The sequence below is a fragment of the Mrakia frigida genome (genome assembly GCF_051309035.1).
Source record: "Mrakia frigida strain ATCC 22029 unplaced genomic scaffold BDY24scaffold_21, whole genome shotgun sequence".
NCBI classification, from domain to species: Eukaryota; Fungi; Basidiomycota; class Tremellomycetes; order Cystofilobasidiales; family Mrakiaceae; genus Mrakia; species Mrakia frigida.
The window spans coordinates 47,545-67,317 of record NW_027481260.1 but is presented as its reverse complement, the minus strand read 5'-3'; the positions used below and the strand labels follow the sequence as shown (position 1 = coordinate 67,317).

Genomic DNA, 19,773 nt, shown 5'->3' with positions numbered 1-19,773 from the left:
ATTGCTCGACTGAGGAAGCTTTCGATGAGAAAAGGTAGTTGGAGAGGGAGGTTTAAACATATATAGCCCGTCCCCGAATCCAGCAGGTCCGGCCCCGAGTCACAGAAGAGTGCGATCAAGCCAAAGAGCACTTTGAACGACGCGAAGAAAAGGAGGCGAGGGTCAGAACTCCAGTCTCCAGTCGGGATGAAGGGGAGAGAAAAGGTCGCGAAAGAGAGTACTCACGAATACTCGACTTAGATGATGATGCACATGAAAGAGTTGCTTCCAGTAGCGACTCGAGCCTCCTCGACGGGAGCGGTGGTGGTCTCGGCGGCGGAGGCGACGAAGGGGGAGAAGATGGCAGTGAAGGCGTCCATGTTAAGAGCTGAGGGGGTTTGAAAGGAGAGTGGGTTGAGGAAGGAGTGAAGTGAGGAGTTGAAGGTAGTGGTTGAAGGAAAGAGAGAAGAGGAGAGCGAGGTTGAGTCTTAGTGCACTCTTTTGATCAGGACAGGTCGGTCCTTGTCCGAATCCGGACAAGGAATGAAACGAGGCAGGAGATTAGTAGATCTTTCTGGAGTAAAGGATGAAAGGGCCGAGAACTGGAGGTCGTAAAAGGTTAAAGGGAACGAAGCTGATCGACGCGTTCAGCCCCTTGTTTCACCGCGTCCTTCCCTTTGTTCTTCTTCTTTTCTCGTCTTCATCCGGCTTCGTCGTTCTGTATCGACATTTCTACGCCCGTCCCCTGTTCGTTTCGTCTTTTATCGATCCCTTGTTCTCACTCGAACAAGGGCCGGTCGAAATCCTATAAAGACTCGAGTTCGGCCCCCCTCTTCTTAATCCCCAACCACTACCTTCACTTCACTCTTCACTCCTCTCTCCACCCACTCTCCTTTCAAACCCCTCACTCTTCAACATGGACGCCTTCACCGCTATCTTCACCCCTTTCGTCGCCGCCGCCGCTGAGCAGACCAACGCTCCCGTCGAGGAGGCCAAGGCTTCCGCTGGACCCTACGTCCTTTTCTGCACCATCGCCTAAACATTCTTCATCGTTCGTCCTTCTCTCTCTTCTCCTCCGTTACCCCTCACCCTCATCTTTCATCCCTCTGACCTTGCTTCCTCTTGCCCCCTTACAGAAGCTTTGATGGACGGTGGACTCTGGGACTTTGAGGCCTGACTGGATCAGGATATTTATGCTTTAACGACGCTCTACTACCTTCCCCTTTCCTGAAAGTCTTGAGTACCGGCGAAACGAAAAAGAAGAAGGGGAAGCATCGTTTCGAGATTTGGAGTCGACGTCGCCGCTCATCGACCTCTCCCCCCACGATTCCTTCCCGTGCTCAGCACCTCTCGCCGAGTCTTATACAGTAACAGATGTCGTGAAGTTGATTGCATAAGAGAGAAACAGCGTTAAGAGAGAACTATACTAGGCGAGATGAAGCAGAAGGCAACCAACTTGTTGAGTTCGTTCACACGGCGTCCTGCAGAGATCAAAGGGAAGAGTCAGCCCGAGTCTCTTCGTGGCGAGAGGTAGGATGAGAGATGTATCGTACCTCGAACCTCAGTCGAGGGACGACGTTCATGGCGAGAAGCTGGGAAGAGAGGGAGTGAAGTCAGTTTCGTGAGAGCGACGCGTCGAAGGGAGGCGAACGGAAGCTCACCTCCTGGAAGAGAAGCTTCGCAGCGTAAGGCATGGTGATCTTGATGACGTTCTTGGAGCTGTGGCAGTATGTGCACCATCTGGAGAAGGGACAGGACGAAGAAGCTGGTGAGCAAAAGTCACGTCGAGACGAGAGTCGCTCGAAGACTCACCCGTTGTATCCCATGAGACCACACTCCTGGCAAGCATCCGTCTCGAAGGCGTCCGAAGAGATCATAAGACGCTCGAGCATCAGCTGGGTAGCTCCGTAACCGACGAGACTGTGAAGCGAAGGGTAGAAAGTGAGCTTGAGGTTTTGAGGAGACGAGAAGTAAACGAGGAAGCGACGACTTACCAATCTCTCTCCATTTCTCCGAGACGAAGACCTCCATCTCTACTTCGTCCTTCGGTAGGTTGACGCGTAAGAACGGCTCGAGGTCCACTGAGTAGAGAAGAATGAAAGAGGTCCGAGAAGAACGAAAGAGGTCAGCGATGGGTTGAAAGGGAGGAGGAGGAGAGACTCGAGACGAACCGAGGTCGAGCGTGCATCTTGTCCATGACCATGTGCTGCGAGAAGAGAAGGAAACGAAAGAGTTAGACCCTCGCAAGAAATCTCGAGCTGACGCGGAGTGACTCACCTTCAGCTTCTGGTAGTAGATGGGACCGAAGAAGACGTAGGCTTCGAGCGATTGACCGGTGATTCCACTCGTGAGCATGTCCTTTCCAGAGTAGTCGAATCCGCTCTCGATGAGAATCTTCTGCATGTCCTCGACCTTCGATCCTCCGAAGGCAGTCTGGAGGGAGAAACCGAACGAGGTCAGCGAAAAGCGAACGAAGCGAAACTCGAAGGAGGAGACGAAGACTCACTCCATATTGAAGCCTGACGAAGAAGAAGAGGACGAGAAGTCAGTTGACGGTCGAGAGACGATGAGGAGAGAAGATTCACTCACTTCCCAGAAAGAACTCCAGCCTTTCCTGCGAGCAGCTCGATCATCTTTCCGACGGTCCTGGAAAGAAGAAAGGGAGAGGAGAAGGTCAGTTTCGTTTCAAGGAGGCTTTGCGATTCGATCGACTCACATTCGAGAAGGGAAACCGTGAGGGTTCATGATGATGTCGGCTGGAGAAAAAAAGAAGAACGAATCAGCGCCAGCTCGACTTGAACGAACGAAGGGAAGGAACAAGCAGACGACTCACGGCAGATTCCCTGGTCGTTGAAAGGCATATCCTCCTGAGGAACGATGAGACCACACACTCCCTTCTGTCCATGTCGAGACGAGAACTTGTCTCCCAGTTCTGGTCTTCGAGTCTGACGGATGAGGACCTTGATGAGAAGTTGATCGTTCTCGCTGTCGGTGAGCATGACCTTGTCGATGTATCCAGCGATGGGAGACTTGTAGCTGAGAGGAGCGTTCTTGAACGAGCTTGGTTGAGCAGCGGTACCGGGGTTGAAGCTGTTGTCGTTGGCGTTCGTCGGAGTCTGCTTGTTGATGTAGACGTCTCCTGGATCAACTCGCTCTCCTGCTCCGGCGATTCCGTCCGACTGGATGATGTCGTATCGCTTCTGAACGAGTCCGGTATCCTCGTCGAGAGGAGCGTCGCAGATTCGGTCGTAGCTTGAGAAGAAGAAGGAGGAGAAGAAGAGTCAGACGACGTCTCGAGCTCGACGCGTCCGAAGAGGATCGAATCAACTCACGTTCCGTTAGGGTACTTCCTAATCATGGCGACGTTCTTCCTGAGGACCTGGCATCGTCCGTAACCTCGATCGACCGAAGCCTGAGGACAGGGGGCACAAAAACGAAGTCAGAGAGGCGAACGAGAAGGACGCGTCGGATTCGACTCGTCGAACTCACCTTGTTCAGGATCAAAGCATCCTCGATATCGTATCCAGAGTAACTCATGACGGCGACGGTAGCGTTCTGGCCAGCGGGGAGCTTGTCGTACCCGATGAGCTCGATCGTCTTCGTCTTGACCATCGGTTGTTGAGGGTAGACCATGAGGTAGAGGAGGGTGTCGATTCGGTTGAGTTGGTTGTAGGCGATGGCTCCGATAGCTTGCTTTCCCATGGCGCATTGATAGGTGTTTCGAGGGGATTGGTTGTGGTGAGGGTAAGGGATGAGACCAGCGACGGCTCCGAGGATGGTGAAGGGTTCGATTTCGAGATGGGTGGTTCCAGGGACGATCATGTTCTCGTAGAGAGCGATGAGGGAGTCGTTCTCCTCGTTACAATCGAGGTACTCGATGATCCCGGAAGCGAGGAAGTCGTCGAAGGTCTTCTTTCCCTCCTTGAGGTACTGTGGTGGGAAGAAGATGAGAGCGTCAGCTCGGGAGAGGGAAGGAAAAGAGACGAGACGCGCCGACGAACCTTCATGTGTCCGTCCGTGAGTCGAGGGATTCCCTTGTCGACGATGATCATCGGACGACAGATTCGACCTCCGTCACTGGCGATGTAGACGACTCGATGATGGGTATTGATGTAGATGGAGACGAACTCGGACATCTTTCCTGCTCGACGAAGCTTCCTGAAGTTGGTAACGAATCGAACCGGCGAGGGAGTGAGACCGACGATGTTTCCGTTGACGTTAACCATGAAGGTTCCAGGCCGATAGAGCTCGTTTCCGGTGACGAGAGAGCAGTCTGAAGAAGTGAAGAGAGAAGGAGGAGGAGTCAGTCGAGGGAGCGAAACGAAGGAGAGACGAGTCGAGACGAACCTTCGACTCCGAGGAGGTAAGCGATCTTCGTAATGGCCTCGTCGGGAACGTCCGTCGTGATGTGGGTCATGAGAGCCAGATTCTTGACGAGACCACATGCCTCTCCTTCCGGAGTATCACTCGGACAGAGCATTCCCCACTGCGACGGTTGCAGGGCTCGAGGACCGGAGACCTTCCTCGTCTTCTCGAACTGGGAACTGATCCTCGTCATCATTCCGAGAGCGGCGATGAAGGAGAGACGACTGAGGACGTGGGTGATTCCTGCTCGTTCCATCTTGAATCGTTTGAGCGACCAGTTTCCGGTGGAGATCGATCGAACGAATCCTGAGGTGATGAAGTCGGAGTGCATTCGGAAGGCCTTGAGGGCGTCGAACTCGTTGGCTCGGTTCGGTTTCTTGAGGACCTTGTCGATGTTGAGCTTGAGATCCGAGTTGAACTTCTTGAAGAGATCCTCGAAGAGAAGGGAGAGAAGTTGACCAGCCCTGAACGAGAGGGAGAGGAAAGACGAAGAGGTCAGCGAAGGTCTCGACGCGTCTGATTCGAAGCAAAAATCGACTCACAACTCCAGCCTCTTGTTTCCGACGTAATCTCGATCGTCCACGTTCTTGTCGTTCTTCATAGCCATGATGACCCTCCGAGCCATCGTGGCGACGTAGATGCACTTGGGTCTGAAGTTTCCGTTCTCGACTGGGACGTGAGCGATAACGATCGTCGAGAGAGCCTCGATGGCTTCCTCGAAGACTGGACGACGAGGACCCATGACTTTCCGGTTGACCTTGACTCGAGCACCGACGTAGTCGAGAGCCTGTTGGCATGTGAAGACCTTGGCCCTAGAGAGATGGGAGGAACGGAGGTCAGCGATGGAAAGAAGGACGAGAAGGGAAGAAGAGGGAACGAACATGGCAGCCTCCTCGAGGTTGACGGCAAAGTCGGAATGGAAGCTCTCCTCGTTTCCACAGATGAGTTGAAGGACCTCCTTATCGGACTGGCACCCGAGAGCCTTCAAAGCGATGACGACGGGGATCTGAGAGGGCGAAGAAAGCGAGTCAGCTCGGAAGACGTGTCGAAGAGAGAAAGACAGAGCTCACATCTTCGTGGAACGAGTTGTGACGAAGGTAGATCTTTCCGTGCTTGGTGCAGACGTAGGTTTTCGACTTCCTCTCGTGAGTTGTTCTAAAACAAGAGAAGAAGGGAGCTGTCAGCGCCGAGGTCGAGGGAGGGAAGAGAAGGAGGTCGACGCGAGGAACTCACGAAGTAACCTCAGCCATCACCAGTCCCTTCTTTGGATCCGTAGCTACGATAATTCGGTTCTTCGACATCTGTTCTTGCACGAGAATGACCTGGAGGTGTCCATGAAGCAAAAGAATCAGCAAGACCGAACGTGCGACGACGAGTCGAGACGGGGTTCGAAGCTCACCTTCTCCGTTCCTTTCACCACAAAGTACCCTCCAGGGTCTAACGGACACTCCGTCATACCAGCCAGCTCGGAGTCCGACTTCCCAGCCAACACACACTTGTTACTCCTCAGCATGATGGGCAGCCGTCCAATGGGCTCTCCTCTCCTCTTGATGATCTGCTTCCCTCTGGTGTACTCGAGGTCGACGTAGATCTGAGCCGAGTAGGTCGTATCTCGTAGACGGCATTCGTGAGGGGTGATGCTTCGATCGACGGCTTCCGAGTCTCCTCGTTCTGGGATTCCCACTCGAATGTCGGTGTATCGAAGCCAGAAGGTCGGATCGATGTCGGAGGTGACTTTGGCGTTGGCTTTGAGGATCTCCTTGAGCTCGACGTCGACGAACTGAAGTAGAAGTAGGAAGGGCGAAGAGACGAGAGTCAGCTCAGAATGGGCTAGTGGTCGAGAACGAAGCATAGGAGGAGGATGTCGAGGACGAACTGGAAGCAAACAGCAAGGAAGGAGAGAAAAGGTCAGCTTCGTTCTTCGTCGAGGAAAGCCAGGAAGGGAGACCTACCGTGATCGAAGGATTCCAGATGTTGCTTCACGAGTCCCTTGACCTTGAGGAAGGCAGGTAGTAGGAGCCATTTGTCCTGCAGAAAGAAGACGAGAAGGATTGATGAGCTTCGGAGAAGGAAGGAGGAGGAAGGGAGGAGGAGCAGTCAGCTTTGAAGGTGATCAACTTACCTCTACTGTCTTGATCTCGTCTGAAAGACCCTTCCCCTTCCAGCTTGGCTTCCCTAGAGAAGCCCATCCCATCTCCTCGTCCTCCATTCCGTATCCGTTCGCTGCTCCTAGGGCTTCTTCTGGCTGTTCAGCTCGACCGATAATTTGAGGTGTCGAAGGGCGAGCGGCGCTGGTGCTGGCTTCCCCTGAGCTCGTTGAAGCAACAGGATCCGCTCTAGACTTCTTCCGAGGGGGCATCGGTACGCGGTCGAGAAGTGAGGAAGGGGAGAGAAGAGGGTTCAAAGGGTGCTGGAGGGATGGAAGGAGTTGAGAGGGAGAACACTTGGTCGCCTCGAAATCGAGCTCAACCCTCCACCCTCCTCCCTCGCTTCTCGTTCCCATCGACCACCATACCCAAGGAGAAAATCTTCCCTTCTGCCACCCCTCCATTCTCTCCCCTTCACCTACCCAGTAACCTCCTCCCTCTTCTCGTTCTCCCTCCTTCTCCTGTCCTTCGCTATGGCTTCCAAGTTCAGCTCTTCGGGGACGAGCACCCCTCAATCGACCAACTCGAACCTCATCCTTAAACGACAGCTCATGGGTACGTACTTCGTTCTCTCTCTACAACATCGGAGGACAGTAGCTTTCTCTATCATCCTTCTCAATGTCCGTCTTTCAACAACCTTGTGGCTTCTCCTGCAGAGGGAAGGGAAGGTCGAGAGGGGCACTCCTTCCTCCCAGCTTCCTCGTCGCCGCGTCCCTCGTTCCAGCACTTTCCCTCTTCTTTAAATCTCAACTCTTGGGACTGACTCGGAGTCGCTTTCTTGCTGTGTACAGAACTCCGCAAGAAGCCTGTCGATGGGTTCTCTGCTGGTCTCGTGGACGACGACAACCTCCTCGAGTGGGAGGTCTTGATCATTGGGTGAGCTCGACTTCTTAGTTCCTCCCCTCCTTCTACCTCGCAAAGGACCCCTTCTTCGACTCTCTTCCTTCTCAGCCTGCCTCGCCGAGCTACCAGGCTTGCATGGAGAGACTGAGGCGCGAGGAAGTGACCTCAGGACGTCGTCGTATCCCAATCTGCGGACGACCTTCGCTGTTCACTCCCTTTCCTTCCATCAGACGACTCCGAGAATCGTTGAGCTGACTTTGCCTCCTCTTCTTTTTCCTCTAGCCCTCCCGACACCTTGTAGTGAGTACTTCTCGCCTCTTCTTGAACGACTTCTGCGGGCTGATTTCGGTCTCGTCCGTTCTCCAGCGAGGGAGGTTTCCTCAAAGCTCGACTCTCCTTCCCTCCCGAGTTCCCTCTTCTTCCTCCAACCATGCGATTCACCACCTCGATGTGGCATCCCAACAGTCAGTCTCCTTCTTCGACATCTTACCATGTCCCTCTTTCACTGACGAACGGTCTTTTGTCGATCTACAGTCTACCCTGACGGAAAGGTCTGCATCAGCATCTTGGTTCGTCCCTCTCGTCCTTTCGAACCCTTCATTCTTCCGTCCTTTCCCTCGCTGACCTACTTTCTGCCTCGTTATCTCTCTCAGCATGCTCCCGGAGAGGATCAGTACGGTCACGAAGACGCTGGAGAGAGGTGGATGCCTGTGCATTCCGTCGAGTCCATCGTTAGTTTCTCTCTCCGACTCGTCGACGTCCTTCCCTCACAGCTGCTTACTCCTGCTTCCTCCCTTCCTCTTCGACACCTCCAGCTCATCAGTGTCATCAGTCTTCTCTCGCAAGACGTTCCCAACCTCGATGGACCTGCCAACGTCGACGCGGCCGTGAGTTCTCTCGCTCAACGTCCTTACCCCTCACCTTCTCCTTTGCCGACGCGACTTCTCTCCTCTTTCTTTCCGATTCTTCAGAAGGAGGTCAGAGAAGACATCGCTGGTCAGTCTTCTTCCCCTTGTTTCCTCTCGATCCTGGCTGATCCCATCTTCTCCCTCTTCAGGCTACAAAAAGAAGGTCCGGCGACTCGTGCGTCGCAGTGCTGAGGAGGCTTACGACTAAAGTCTGCCTCTCGCGGATGGAAGGGTGTCTTTTGCATGGTTTCTTGCGTCTACTGGGTTTCGAGCGAATGATGTGTATGAGCGTTGGCGTTTTCGTCGGACGTCGAGAAAGACAGTCGGAGTCGACACGAAGAGGGCTGGCCTTCGCGACGAGGCATCGCACACAAGCCCTCCTCTCCTCTACCTCCAAGCCGCCTCCTTTTCAGAGCCTGCCCCTCGAGTCAACTTGCCAGGTTCGCAAATGAGAGTGCAATCAAACTAATCTCATCCATCGACGTCGGCTACTTCTTCTTTGACTTGTTCTTCTTCTTCTTCCCTCCCGCCCCGGCTGCTCCTCCTGCTGTTGGAGGAGCAACTGCTCCCTCGTCGATGGCCATAGGTTCTGATAAGTCTACTGGTATCGAAGATGCTTCAGGAAGGGGTTCGGAGGAGGAGGAAGTTGTGGAAGGAAGGGGTTTGGGTTGGAGGTTGGCCATCTTGTTGAGTAGGCTCCGGTTGAGGGTCTCGAAACGGTTGAGGATGATTGCTGAGGTTGCTTTGTGTTTCAGACACTACAGCGAAGAGGCGAAGATGATGTTCAGAGAGGAATGAAGGAAGGGAGAGAGGATACAAGGAGAAGGAAGGAGAGGAAGCTCACCTTAACGTCGTTGGTGACCTTCAGGACGAGAACGCCGTCGCACGCCCGGAACTTGATGTTATATCGAGTCTGTGAGAGTGAAGAGGACTAAATGAGTATCGCCTTCTGAAGAAGAGAAGCTGAGATAACCGACCTTTGTTGGGAAAGCGAGGTAGAGCTGAAGGAAAGGAAGGGAAGGGGGTCAGCTCGAGTCGAAGGGAAGGAGGGGTCGTCTGAGCTGCTCTATTCACCTCCTCGACCTCTTTCTGATACCGAGTCCAGCTCTTGATGTAAACCATAGCGAAGGGACGACTCTGGGTGGGGTTGGAAGTTTGAAGGAGTTGTGGTTGATGGCAGAAGAGAGGAAGGAGAGCTCGACCTTTCCGACAGCTCAGCCGTTTTCGTTTTCGGAGAGCTCGCACTCCCATCCTTCCTTCCCTCCCAACTACATCGACCTCAAAGCTCGAATGCTTCGTGGTCTACTGGACCTCAGTACATCGGCTAAGGGAGCGGGCATCATCTTCAAAACAGGACTTCGACTTCAGCAAGCAGATCTCCTCGGAACCTCCTCCCCTTCTTTCACCTCCCATCCTCGTCAGGATCCTCCTCATGTCGCTTCCTCCTCTCTTTCCTTCAGCACCTCGCCTCCTCCTCCTTCAGAGCCCAACCCTACTCCTTCATCTTCTCAATCGGGCTTCGTTCTCGACCTTCGTCCAACAGCGGAATATCGAACAGCAAGAGGTCTTCCCTCCTCCGACCTTCCTCCTCCTCAGCCCATCATCACCCTCGACCCAACACCTCCGATCGACCTTCCTCCGCCAAACCCTACACCCTCTCCTCCCCCTTCGACGCCATCTCCTTCCAAGATCTCACTGGAGGCATTCTCTGCACCCTCTCCATCTTCTTTCTCCTCACCTTCCTCCCTCTTCGATCTCGGCCCACCTACATCGACTCCCTCCCTGTCGCACCCCATCTCCTTCCAGCCTTTATCGGCGGATCCTCTCCGTACAACGACCCCCTCATCCTTCGAGACGGCGGTCCCCTCAGTCGACGCTCTCGGAAATGTCACAGGTTGGGTTGAACAGGAGGATAGGCTGAACGAGGTGAAGACTCCCTCCTTTCGTCTCGTCGCGTTCTCGAATCGAGCCTGATCTCATCTTTCGCTCGTCTACAGGTCCCTGTCACTCTCAAGCCCTCCCGAATACCTTCATCTCGTATAGGTCGACTCTTTCATTACGGAAGTCGGTCCTGGTCTTCTTCTGGCTCAGTCTCTTTCAACGAGCTCATGCTGACCTCCGTCTCTTCCTTTTCCAGGTCTCGCTACCTCCCTCTCGTTTGGAGCAGCATCGGAAGCTATCCGTCGTTCAACGTCCTCGTCGTCGGAATCTCAAGGCTCGCTTCTCTTATCGGAAGGAAACATCAAGCGACTCGTCGAGAAGCTCGGACAGATGCGAGGAGCAGCCCTCAAGCTCGGACAGTTCATGAGCATTCAGGATTCAGGATCGCTGCCTCCTGAGCTGGAGAAGGTCCTTAGTCGAGTACAGGCTGGAGCAGATTATATGCCCGATTGGCAGATGAGCGTGAGTACCAAGATTTCCTCTGCTCGTCGTCGCTCGAACCTGACCTCGCGTCGCCCTTCACTTCTTCTCACCTTCCAGAAAGCCATGAGCGCCGAGCTCGGTCCCGAATGGAGGTCTCGATTCAAGGAATTCTCCGAGGTACCCATCGCATCAGCATCTATCGGTCAGGTCCACTCTGGAATGGTCTCCATCTTCGGACTCGATCTTCCCGTCGCCGTCAAGATCCAGTTCCCAGGCGTCGCGACTTCCATCTCCTCCGATCTTGCCAACCTCTCCCTCCTTCTTCGATCCTCCTTCCTTCTCCCCAAAGGTCTCTTCCTCGAGAACACCCTCAAAGTCATGCGAGGAGAGCTCCAGGAGGAGTGCGATTACATTAGAGAGGCGGAGTGTGCTCGTCGATTTGGAGCCTTGCTTGGGACGGGAGAGCCAGGAGAGGAAGGAAACTTCGGAGGACCGTTCAGGGTACCGAGGATCTTAGACGAGCTGAGCACGGGGAAGGTGCTGACGATGGAGTTGATGGAAGGGAAGCCTCTGAGCCGAGTGACGGGTCTGAGTCAGACGTTGAGGAACGAGGTGAGTCTGCTCCCGACGCGTCTTTCTCCTCTCAGCTTTCTCTCACTGGGCTGACCGCTGTACTCCCTCGTCTCCAGATTGGATCCAACATCATGCGACTCTGTCTTCGAGAGCTGTTCGAGTTCCGACTCATGCAGACCGATCCCAACTGGTCGAACTTCCTCTTCAACGCTAAAACTCGACAGGTTCGTCTTCCTTCGCCTCCTCTTCCCCTTTCATCTCGAAATCGAACTGATCCCAGGTACTCACCTACCTACAGATCGAGATCATCGACTTTGGAGCGACCCAGGAGTATTCGAAGCCGTTCATGGACGACTGGTTCCGACTTCTTCGAGCTGCCATCGAGGACGACAAGGCAGCGATGAAGGAATCGAGCCTTCGACTGGGGTACCTCACTGGAGACGAGAACGAGGTGCGTGCGATCTCGAACTGCTACAAGGATGCTTATCCCTCTCGAAACTGACGTCTCCATCCCTTCGTCATCCTCCAGGAAATGCTTGAAGCTCACCTCAAGTCAATGTCGCTTCTCGGTCGTAAGTCAAATACCTCCTCCTTCCTTCCCCTTCCCTCTCGCTGACGAGGCTACTTCTGTTTCTCCGCTTCGCTCTCCACTCAGTTCCGTACCGTCGAACCGCTTCAGGAGCTCCTTTCGACTTCTTCAACCAGACCATCACGACCCAAGTTCGTTTCTTTTCGCCGTTCGCCTTCGTTCTCGTTTTGCTCAAGCTGACTTCCGCCTCTCTGATTTCACATTCCGTCCAGGTCAAGGAACAGATCCCTGTCATGCTCAAGCACCGTCTCACTCCACCCCCGAGGGAAACCTACTCCCTCAACAGGAAACTCAGCGGCGCGTTCCTCCTTTGTGCGAGGTTGGGAAGTCAGGTCGATTGCGCTGGGATGTGGGAGGAAATTAGTGCGAACTACGTCTTGGATTAGATGGCCAGGTACATACTATTCCTTCGTGCGCAAATAAAAGCGGCCTCGTCTTCCTGTAGAATCCGAGACGAGCTGGAAAGAGGGGAGATGCCGCACTTCTCTTGCCCACCGACGAACGTGTGAGGCTCGGACTCAAGGTATGCCGAAACTTCACACCAAGAATTCAGCATTGAAATGCGGCTTTCAGGAAGTGGAGAAGGTAGTAGAGCGTCGTTAAAGCATAAATATCCTGATCCAGTCAGGCCTCAAAGTCCCAGAGTCCACCGTCCATCAAAGCTTCTGTAAGGGGGCAAGAGGAAGCAAGGTCAGAGGGATGAAAGATGAGGGTGAGGGGTAACGGAGGAGAAGAGAGAGAAGGACGAACGATGAAGAATGTTTAGGCGATGGTGCAGAAAAGGACGTAGGGTCCAGCGGAAGCCTTGGCCTCCTCGACGGGAGCGTTGGTCTGCTCAGCGGCGGCGGCGACGAAAGGGGTGAAGATAGCGGTGAAGGCGTCCATGTTGAAGAGTGAGGGGTTTGAAAGGAGAGTGGGTGGAGAGAGGAGTGAAGAGTGAAGTGAAGGTAGTGGTTGGGGATTAAGAAGAGGGGGGCCGAACTCGAGTCTTTATAGGATTTCGACCGGCCCTTGTTCGAGTGAGAACAAGGGATCGATAAAAGACGAAACGAACAGGGGACGGGCGTAGAAATGTCGATACAGAACGACGAAGCCGGATGAAGACGAGAAAAGAAGAAGAACAAAGGGAAGGACGCGGTGAAACAAGGGGCTGAACGCGTCGATCAGCTTCGTTCCCTTTAACCTTTTACGACCTCCAGTTCTCGGCCCTTTCATCCTTTACTCCAGAAAGATCTACTAATCTCCTGCCTCGTTTCATTCCTTGTCCGGATTCGGACAAGGACCGACCTGTCCTGATCAAAAGAGTGCACTAAGACTCAACCTCGCTCTCCTCTTCTCTCTTTCCTTCAACCACTACCTTCAACTCCTCACTTCACTCCTTCCTCAACCCACTCTCCTTTCAAACCCCCTCAGCTCTTAACATGGACGCCTTCACTGCCATCTTCTCCCCCTTCGTCGCCTCCGCCGCCGAGACCACCACCGCTCCCGTCGAGGAGGCTCGAGTCGCTACTGGAAGCAACTCTTTCATGTGCATCATCATCTAAGTCGAGTATTCGTGAGTACTCTCTTTCGCGACCTTTTCTCTCCCCTTCATCCCGACTGGAGACTGGAGTTCTGACCCTCGCCTCCTTTTCTTCGCGTCGTTCAAAGTGCTCTTTGGCTTGATCGCACTCTTCTGTGACTCGGGGCCGGACCTGCTGGATTCGGGGACGGGCTATATATGTTTAAACCTCCCTCTCCAACTACCTTTTCTCATCGAAAGCTTCCTCAGTCGAGCAATGGTCGAGAAAAGACGAGGACTCAGTCGTATTTCAGACGACGCCCTCAGCCCTTCAAGCTCACCTCCCTCCCTCTTTCCCGTCAACGTCGACCCTCCCTCTTCTCTTCAGAAAACTGTGCTATCCCCGTATCCTCCTCGAACCTATTCGAGGCCTGCTTTAGGCTAGTCCTCAGCGTCGTCGGTCCCATGGCTTTGAGCTGAAGGACTTCGCCGAACGTCGAGCTCAAGAACAGGATCTCATCACTGCACAGACCCCCAGAAAAAAAGGGCTGATTTTCTTACTTCCAAACCTCTGCGCCTTTGAACCGTATCCCTACGGTAAGCCGTCAGAGGAGGAAGGAACGGAAGAGCTCATCAGCTCCCCTGCTCTCTCTCCCCTTCGTTCCTTCTCCTCCCTTTCATATTTTGGGACACAGCTATCAGAGACGTGGTATCAACTGATTTGTCGTCACGCTTCTACGAAGGATTGATTCTCTCTCTCGACAGCCGTCGAGAGGGAGCTTCTCCCTTCGCATCCTCGAGCTCAGCTCGTGAACGGTGGGCCTCCTTTCCCTCCTTCTTCTTAGCCCACTCTGAGCTGAGCCTTACCCTCAACAACCCTTTCGTCTTCTTCCCTAGCTTCCCAAAAAGTCGCACGTCGCAGATTCGTCGGGGAAGAGCGGAGGAGGAGGAGGATCACTAGGGGAGGGACGAGCTGGGCTGAGGCCTAGGGTTGCGATTGTTGGAAGCTCAATTGTGGATAACGTGAGTCTACAAGCAAGCTGGGGGAAGTTTGGAAGCAGGAGAAGCTGACGAGAAACTCGTTCTGGCTTCATTCGAACAGGAGGAGAACACCGTCGCCTTCGAGATCGATTCGCTTTCTGGCGACATCCTCACCCAAGCCCCTGCTCTCTTCAGCGGTCGACCTTCAGAGGTGATCCCTCTCGTCGCTGACGAGCTCGTTGGAAAGTCGCTTGCCGTGCTGGACAAGGATTCTCTGGTTCGTTTTCCCTCCTCTCCTCCCTTCGTTCGACTCGACTCGACCTGATCTTGTTTCTTTCGTTTCCCCTCTCTCCAGGTCCACTTCTTCCCTCGACCTCCCACCGCCGTCGAGGCTCAAGACTTCGTCGTCACTCGAGCCATCATCGAAGGAGGAAAGCATTTCCTCGCCGCCTTCCGAGTCTCAACGAACGCGTCCCCTGCCGAGGTCTGGACTCTGGAGGCTCCCTTTCGCTGAGGGAGAGACCGTCTACAGCATCGAATCGACTTCTCAGGACCCTGTTGCCTCCTTCGGACGAATTCTCGGAGATCGAAGTGCGCTGTACAAATGTGAGTCGTGCTCCTCCTTGTGATCTTTCGACGAAGTTCTGACTTTTCCTCTTCTTCCCCTCCTTCTCGCCAGACCTCAACCCCCACCTCCTCGCTGTCTCCACCATCTCTCCTTCCACATCTCAAGGAACCATCTACCTCGTCGATGGGACTCGTGGGACGATCGTTTACCAAGTCTCGCACGCCAACCTCGACACGTCCGCTGGAATCGAACTCTCCCTCCTCGAGAACTGGCTCGTATATCGATACAGGGCGGAGGGACTCGTTGCTACGGCTGGAGTCTCAACGGGGAACAGGGTCGTGACGGTAGAGCTGTTTGAGAGAGGTGTCGCTGCTGATAAGATTGGATCGTGAGTCGTCTCGTTTCTTCCTTGCTCCTTTCCTTCGACGCGTCTGACTCGTTTTCGATTTCCTCTCCCTTGCAGCTCCGAGTTAACCTCCTACTCGGCCGAACACGACCTTAACATCCTCTCCAAGACCTTCATCCTTCCCAGCGGAATCAAGGCTATCGGAACGACCTCGACCAAGCACGGAATCACTTCGAAGGAGGTCATCAGTGCGTCCTTCCCTTCTCCCTCACTTCTCCTGTCTCCATCTCACGTCCTCATCTGATCCAATCACCGTTCTTCTTTTGTTCCTGTTCAGTCGCCGACAACCGCAACCAGCTCCACTCCATCCCTCGTCGCCTCCTCGACCCTCGTCGCCCTCACGGGAAGCCCTCAGCTCTCGACCGGGAAGAGCAGCTCGACCCATACGATCCCATCATCAACCTCGATTCTAAGAGGACGCTTTCTCATGCTTACGAGGTACGTACAGATTCATCCTCCATCGTCTCTTTTTCCCGCTCTTCCTCCGTCTCTTTCCGCTCTCTCAACTTCGTTCACTCCCCCACTCTCCCTCCTCTTTTCCGTTCTCCCCTCAGCTCCTTGGCGTATCCTCCATCGTCACTTCCCCAGCCCTTCTTGAGTCGACCTCCCTCGTTTTCGCTTACGGTCTCGATCTCTTCTCGACACGAGTAATACCCTCAGGGACGTTCGACATCTTGTCGGACTCGTTCACAAGGCTCAGCTGTTGTTGACGATCATGGGACTGAGTGTTGGGCGTTGTGGCAGTGTAAGTGAGCGTTCCTTTTTGTTTTGATTAGCGAGACTTGGGAGGGAGAGCAGTTGAAGGGAGTGGCGGGACGGGAAAGGAGGGGAGAGAAAGGACGCGTCGCTGACCGTGCTTTTTCGTTTCTGTTTCGGACCCGATAGCCGGTCGCGGGGAGGAAGATGTCGAGGCAGATTAATGAACTTATCTCGGATCTTTATCTCGGATCTCTTCATGAGGAGTGGAAAGGAAGGACGAGGAAGAGATCAAAGCTCAACGCACTCTGACGTCCAACTCTCCTGGAGAGAGTATTCAGAGCCGAGGGATGTATCTGTACGAAAGCTAGATTGGATGGAGTGAAGACTAGTAGCTACATATCGCATCTCGACGGACCGTCGAAGGCAGATGGGCAAGAAGGGGAGAAACCAGACGCGTCTCGTCGTTTTCTTGCTCTCACTCTCTCCTCTCTCGCCCGGACCAATTCCAAAAGGCGAAGCGTGAATAAGAGCAACGTCTCAATGACTAAGTGAGTAGTATTCTATGTGTAGCAACCAGATTACCCGAGAACAAAAAAAAAAGCACAGACAAAAGACGAAAGCGAGGCAAAGCAAAACAAGGAGAACGAGCGAGGCAAACCGAGACTACTCTACTCCTCCACGACGTTCCGTTCCACCCTCACCGCTATTCCCGACTTCTTGTGTCCCATTCCTAACGAAGCCTCCCTCTCTCCATCGTCCGTGATCTGCAAAGAGAGTCCTCCCTTCTCGAGATCCTCGGCTGAACGATTGGGGAAGCAAGGGTTCGTTGGACTGACGGGTCCGATCGTGTTGCCGAGCTGAGGGACGCGAAGGAAGTCATCGGTGACGGAACTTGAAGGAAAGAGGGAGAGCCATCGATCAGTATCGGGTTGGTATAGGGAGGAAGAGAGGGACAGAGATCAGAGGACTCACGCGTCTGCTCGAGCTTTCTTCCCAAACCTCGCCCCCTTCACGCGATTGAACGCTTTCCAGTAAGATAGCAACGCCTCCTCCTGCGCTCCGAAGAAGCAGAAGTAGGTAAAGGCCGCAAAGACTGGAATCCATCGCTGCAACGTCGCACGCGAGACAATGTCGCCTCCCGACGCGAGCAGGGCCTCTCCGGTGAAGGTGTCGACCCTAGAGAAATCCGCGTGAGTGTCCGCCCACGATAGAGTTGGTTTCAGGGCGTATCGGAAGATGTAGGCTATCGACCAGATGGCGAGAGGGACGGTGAGCATCATCTCGAGGAGGGAGAGCGAGATGAGCCGAATGAATCTTGACGTGTTGAGACCTCCTCCGGATTGCTGAAGGACCGACTGGAACTGCCGACGACGAGCTGAGAAGTTGTAGATTGAGATTCCTGGTGAAGGCGAAGCGAAGTCATCAGTGAGACGTCTAGAGGTGCGGAGAGGAAGAGGAAGAAAGCAAGAACGAACCTCCGTAGACGAAGGAGATTGAACCGAGGAGGAGGGGCGGAAGGTAAACCTCGACGACTCCATGCCAGTCCGTGTAGGTCGCTGCCTGGCATCCATATCCATCGAAGATGTTGTAGCGGTTTCCTTGGACCGTGTAGTGAAGGGCCATGAACAAGACGGGAGGAATGACGGCGATGGCGATGTCGATCCAGACAGCCCAACGACGTTCCCTCGACGAAACGGTGGTCCTCCTCGCTGAGGAGATGATTTTGAGACGTCGGTTGATGCAGAGACATGCTGAGGAGATTCCACTGATGAGGCCGATTGTGAGTTTCGCCCCTGAAGCAGCAAGGAGAGCAAGGCGAAGGAGTCAGCTCGAGGAGGAAGGAAGGAGAGAAGAAGGAAATGAGCTCGACGGATGGCTCGTTTTGTACTCACAGATGTCGCAGAAGACGGGAGCCTTGTTCTCAACGTTGTCCCACCAGACGATAGCGTTGACGAAGAAACCGAGGCATCCGATGAAGGACCAGAGGACGAGGCAAATGGCTCCGATGTTTCCAGAGCGAAAGTGAGGAGGGGAGGCGAGGAGGAGGAGGACCATGGCGACGGCGGCGTAGATGATGAAGAGGAGGTCGTGCATGGCGAAGGAAAGGGAAGCTAGTGGGGATGAGGAGGAGTGTGTGTATCTGTCTAGGAGAGGAGGTAGTCGTTGAGTGTCAATAGAAGTCAGCTTCGAGGGTGGAAGGTGGTTTAAGGAGAGTTGAAACCTGAAGAAGGAGAGAACAAAGGGTGAGCGAGCTCGCAAATCTCGATCGTCTTTTCGTTCTCGCCAAACAAGTTCATTTTTGCTCTCCTGAGCCACTATCTGCTCGCATCTCACCCTCGTTTCTACCCGAGGTTCTTCATGTTCACTCGGACTATGGACTCGAAGAATGAAAACTTCTGCTCCCTGCAGCTCTCTCAGCAGAGCTGCTTCTCTCCGTCCCCATCCGTCGGTTGAGCTTCGATGGTCTTCTCCCCCTTTGATCCCCTCGCCCAGCTCCGTATATAAGGTACGTCTCCTCTCCGTTTGTTCCTGCAAAGAGGACGCCTTCATCTCCTACTCATCATATTCTGAGCTCACACCCTTTCTGAACTCACCCTTTCTACTCGTTCCTTTTTCTGCTAGATCGACTCTCGACTTTTTTTGCCTCCCGTGCCCTCCTCCGTTTCCTCTAGATCTCTGCGTCAACCCCACCCCTCCCCTCGAAACTAGAAGAGCCGTCTACTCTTTCTCACTCCAGGTCAAACGACTTCCCCTCTCGACCGAGCAGTTCTCGGCTGTAGAAAGTGGAGAATCTGAATGAGCGCGCGAACAAGGAAGAAAAGACGCGAAGACATTGAAGTCACAAATCGACCCCGATGGAGAAAAGGTAAGTCAGATCTGATCCGGCAAAACACGTTGTTCTGACGAGTACGAGATGTGTGGGCTGTGGTGAAAATCGATGGGAAACCGAGGAGGGGATCATCACCGCGTCGAGCTGCTGAGAGGAAGGAGACACTCCTCTGCCGTTCACCCGAGTTTGCTAGCGAGATGAAAGAGAATAAGAAACTCTTGCATGCAGAGAAAGTATTAAAGAGGTTGCAAACATAAATAGTTGCTTCGAATCCAGCGAAGCCCTCCCTCGGTTCCCGCCCTCCGGAGCCTCGGAATCGGAGACGAAGAACCCTCAAGTCATCTGTGAGGAGAAGGTAACAAAGTCTAGTCAGCTCATAACAAGAAGCAGATACCTCGGACAGGCAACAGAAGAAACTCACAAGACCCGGTTTAGGCGATGGTGCAGAAGGCGGCGTTCATTCCGACCGACCTCTTGGCCTCCTCGACGGGAGCGTTGGTCTGCTCAGCGGCGGCGGCGACGAAAGGGGTGAAGATAGCGGTGAAGGCGTCCATGTTGAAGAGTGAGGGGTTTGAAAGGAGAGTGGGTTGAGAGAGGAGTGAAGAGAGGAGTTGAAGGTAGTGGTTGGGGATTAAGAAGAGGAGAGCGCGACGTCGAGTCTTTATAGGATTTCGACCGGCCCTTGTTCGAGGGAGAACAAGGGACCGATAAGAGGCGAAACAATCAGGAGAAGGAGGTGTATAAGCCTCAATTACAGGTAAGAAGCCGGATGAAGACGAGTCAAAAGAAGCAGAACAAAGGGAAGGACGCGATGAAACAAGGGGCTGAACGCGTCGATCAGCTTCGATCCCTTTGATTCTTTGACCTTCCTCTTGATTGCTGGAGTTCGTCGGCCCTTTGATCCTTTTGTTCCAGAACAATCTACTCTCGTCGTACTCCTGCTTCGTTTCAATCCTTGTCCAGAACTCGAACAAGGGCCGACCTGTCCTGCACGAAAGAGTACAAAGAGTCGAGCTCGCT

The 19,773-nt window shown here is 53.8% G+C and overlaps 6 protein-coding genes across 6 annotated transcripts; 3 read left to right on the top strand and 3 right to left on the bottom strand.

Moving 5' to 3' along the window:
• Nucleotides 1–1,347: 1,347 nt before the first annotated feature.
• RET1 (DNA-directed RNA polymerase III core subunit RET1) lies at nucleotides 1,348–6,780 on the bottom strand. Its single transcript, XM_076641038.1, has 22 exons — nucleotides 6,467–6,780; nucleotides 6,298–6,372; nucleotides 5,744–6,124; nucleotides 5,578–5,666; nucleotides 5,415–5,499; nucleotides 5,226–5,350; nucleotides 4,887–5,156; nucleotides 4,327–4,808; nucleotides 3,981–4,252; nucleotides 3,469–3,909; nucleotides 3,312–3,391; nucleotides 2,813–3,231; nucleotides 2,696–2,735; nucleotides 2,569–2,625; nucleotides 2,486–2,498; nucleotides 2,257–2,412; nucleotides 2,151–2,185; nucleotides 1,974–2,060; nucleotides 1,792–1,899; nucleotides 1,641–1,719; nucleotides 1,533–1,571; nucleotides 1,348–1,460 (listed from the first exon to the last, which is right to left on the bottom strand). Exons 1-22 carry the CDS (start codon nucleotides 6,701–6,703, stop codon nucleotides 1,449–1,451), a joined length of 3,582 nt encoding a protein of 1,193 aa, XP_076495298.1. The 5' UTR covers nucleotides 6,704–6,780; the 3' UTR covers nucleotides 1,348–1,448.
• A 66-nt stretch (nucleotides 6,781–6,846) lies between these two features.
• Nucleotides 6,847–8,544, top strand: BDY24DRAFT_393358 (ubiquitin-conjugating enzyme). Its single transcript, XM_076641037.1, has 9 exons — nucleotides 6,847–7,046; nucleotides 7,283–7,367; nucleotides 7,617–7,634; nucleotides 7,701–7,798; nucleotides 7,869–7,903; nucleotides 7,988–8,065; nucleotides 8,150–8,221; nucleotides 8,306–8,330; nucleotides 8,392–8,544. The coding sequence occupies exons 1-9, from the start codon at nucleotides 6,965–6,967 to the stop codon at nucleotides 8,448–8,450; spliced, it is 552 nt and encodes a 183-aa protein (XP_076495297.1). The 5' UTR covers nucleotides 6,847–6,964; the 3' UTR covers nucleotides 8,451–8,544.
• A 153-nt stretch (nucleotides 8,545–8,697) lies between these two features.
• BDY24DRAFT_442462 (signal recognition particle, SRP9/SRP14 subunit) lies at nucleotides 8,698–9,415 on the bottom strand. Its single transcript, XM_076644686.1, has 4 exons — nucleotides 9,317–9,415; nucleotides 9,220–9,243; nucleotides 9,087–9,155; nucleotides 8,698–9,000 (listed from the first exon to the last, which is right to left on the bottom strand). The coding sequence occupies exons 1-4, from the start codon at nucleotides 9,362–9,364 to the stop codon at nucleotides 8,731–8,733; spliced, it is 411 nt and encodes a 136-aa protein (XP_076495296.1). The 5' UTR covers nucleotides 9,365–9,415; the 3' UTR covers nucleotides 8,698–8,730.
• Nucleotide 9,416: 1 nt separating this feature from the next.
• On the top strand, nucleotides 9,417–12,368 carry COQ8 (protein kinase COQ8). Its single transcript, XM_076641036.1, has 9 exons — nucleotides 9,417–10,168; nucleotides 10,240–10,306; nucleotides 10,380–10,645; nucleotides 10,724–11,218; nucleotides 11,296–11,403; nucleotides 11,478–11,630; nucleotides 11,709–11,751; nucleotides 11,835–11,899; nucleotides 11,981–12,368. The coding sequence occupies exons 1-9, from the start codon at nucleotides 9,533–9,535 to the stop codon at nucleotides 12,152–12,154; spliced, it is 2,007 nt and encodes a 668-aa protein (XP_076495295.1). The 5' UTR covers nucleotides 9,417–9,532; the 3' UTR covers nucleotides 12,155–12,368.
• An 821-nt stretch (nucleotides 12,369–13,189) lies between these two features.
• On the top strand, nucleotides 13,190–15,934 carry BDY24DRAFT_370932 (EMC1 family protein; the record flags this gene model as incomplete). The annotated part of the gene is made up of 9 exons (XM_076638132.1): nucleotides 13,190–13,270; nucleotides 14,167–14,292; nucleotides 14,372–14,527; nucleotides 14,606–14,707; nucleotides 14,802–14,856; nucleotides 14,930–15,206; nucleotides 15,282–15,412; nucleotides 15,502–15,662; nucleotides 15,779–15,934. 9 exons carry the CDS (start codon nucleotides 13,190–13,192, stop codon nucleotides 15,932–15,934), a joined length of 1,245 nt encoding a protein of 414 aa, XP_076495294.1.
• An 868-nt stretch (nucleotides 15,935–16,802) lies between these two features.
• BDY24DRAFT_363639 (pheromone receptor) lies at nucleotides 16,803–18,005 on the bottom strand. The gene is made up of 3 exons (XM_076637904.1): nucleotides 17,816–18,005; nucleotides 17,399–17,716; nucleotides 16,803–17,322 (listed from the first exon to the last, which is right to left on the bottom strand). Exons 1-3 carry the CDS (start codon nucleotides 17,976–17,978, stop codon nucleotides 16,892–16,894), a joined length of 912 nt encoding a protein of 303 aa, XP_076495293.1. The 5' UTR covers nucleotides 17,979–18,005; the 3' UTR covers nucleotides 16,803–16,891.
• Between the last annotated feature and the right edge of the window lie 1,768 nt (nucleotides 18,006–19,773).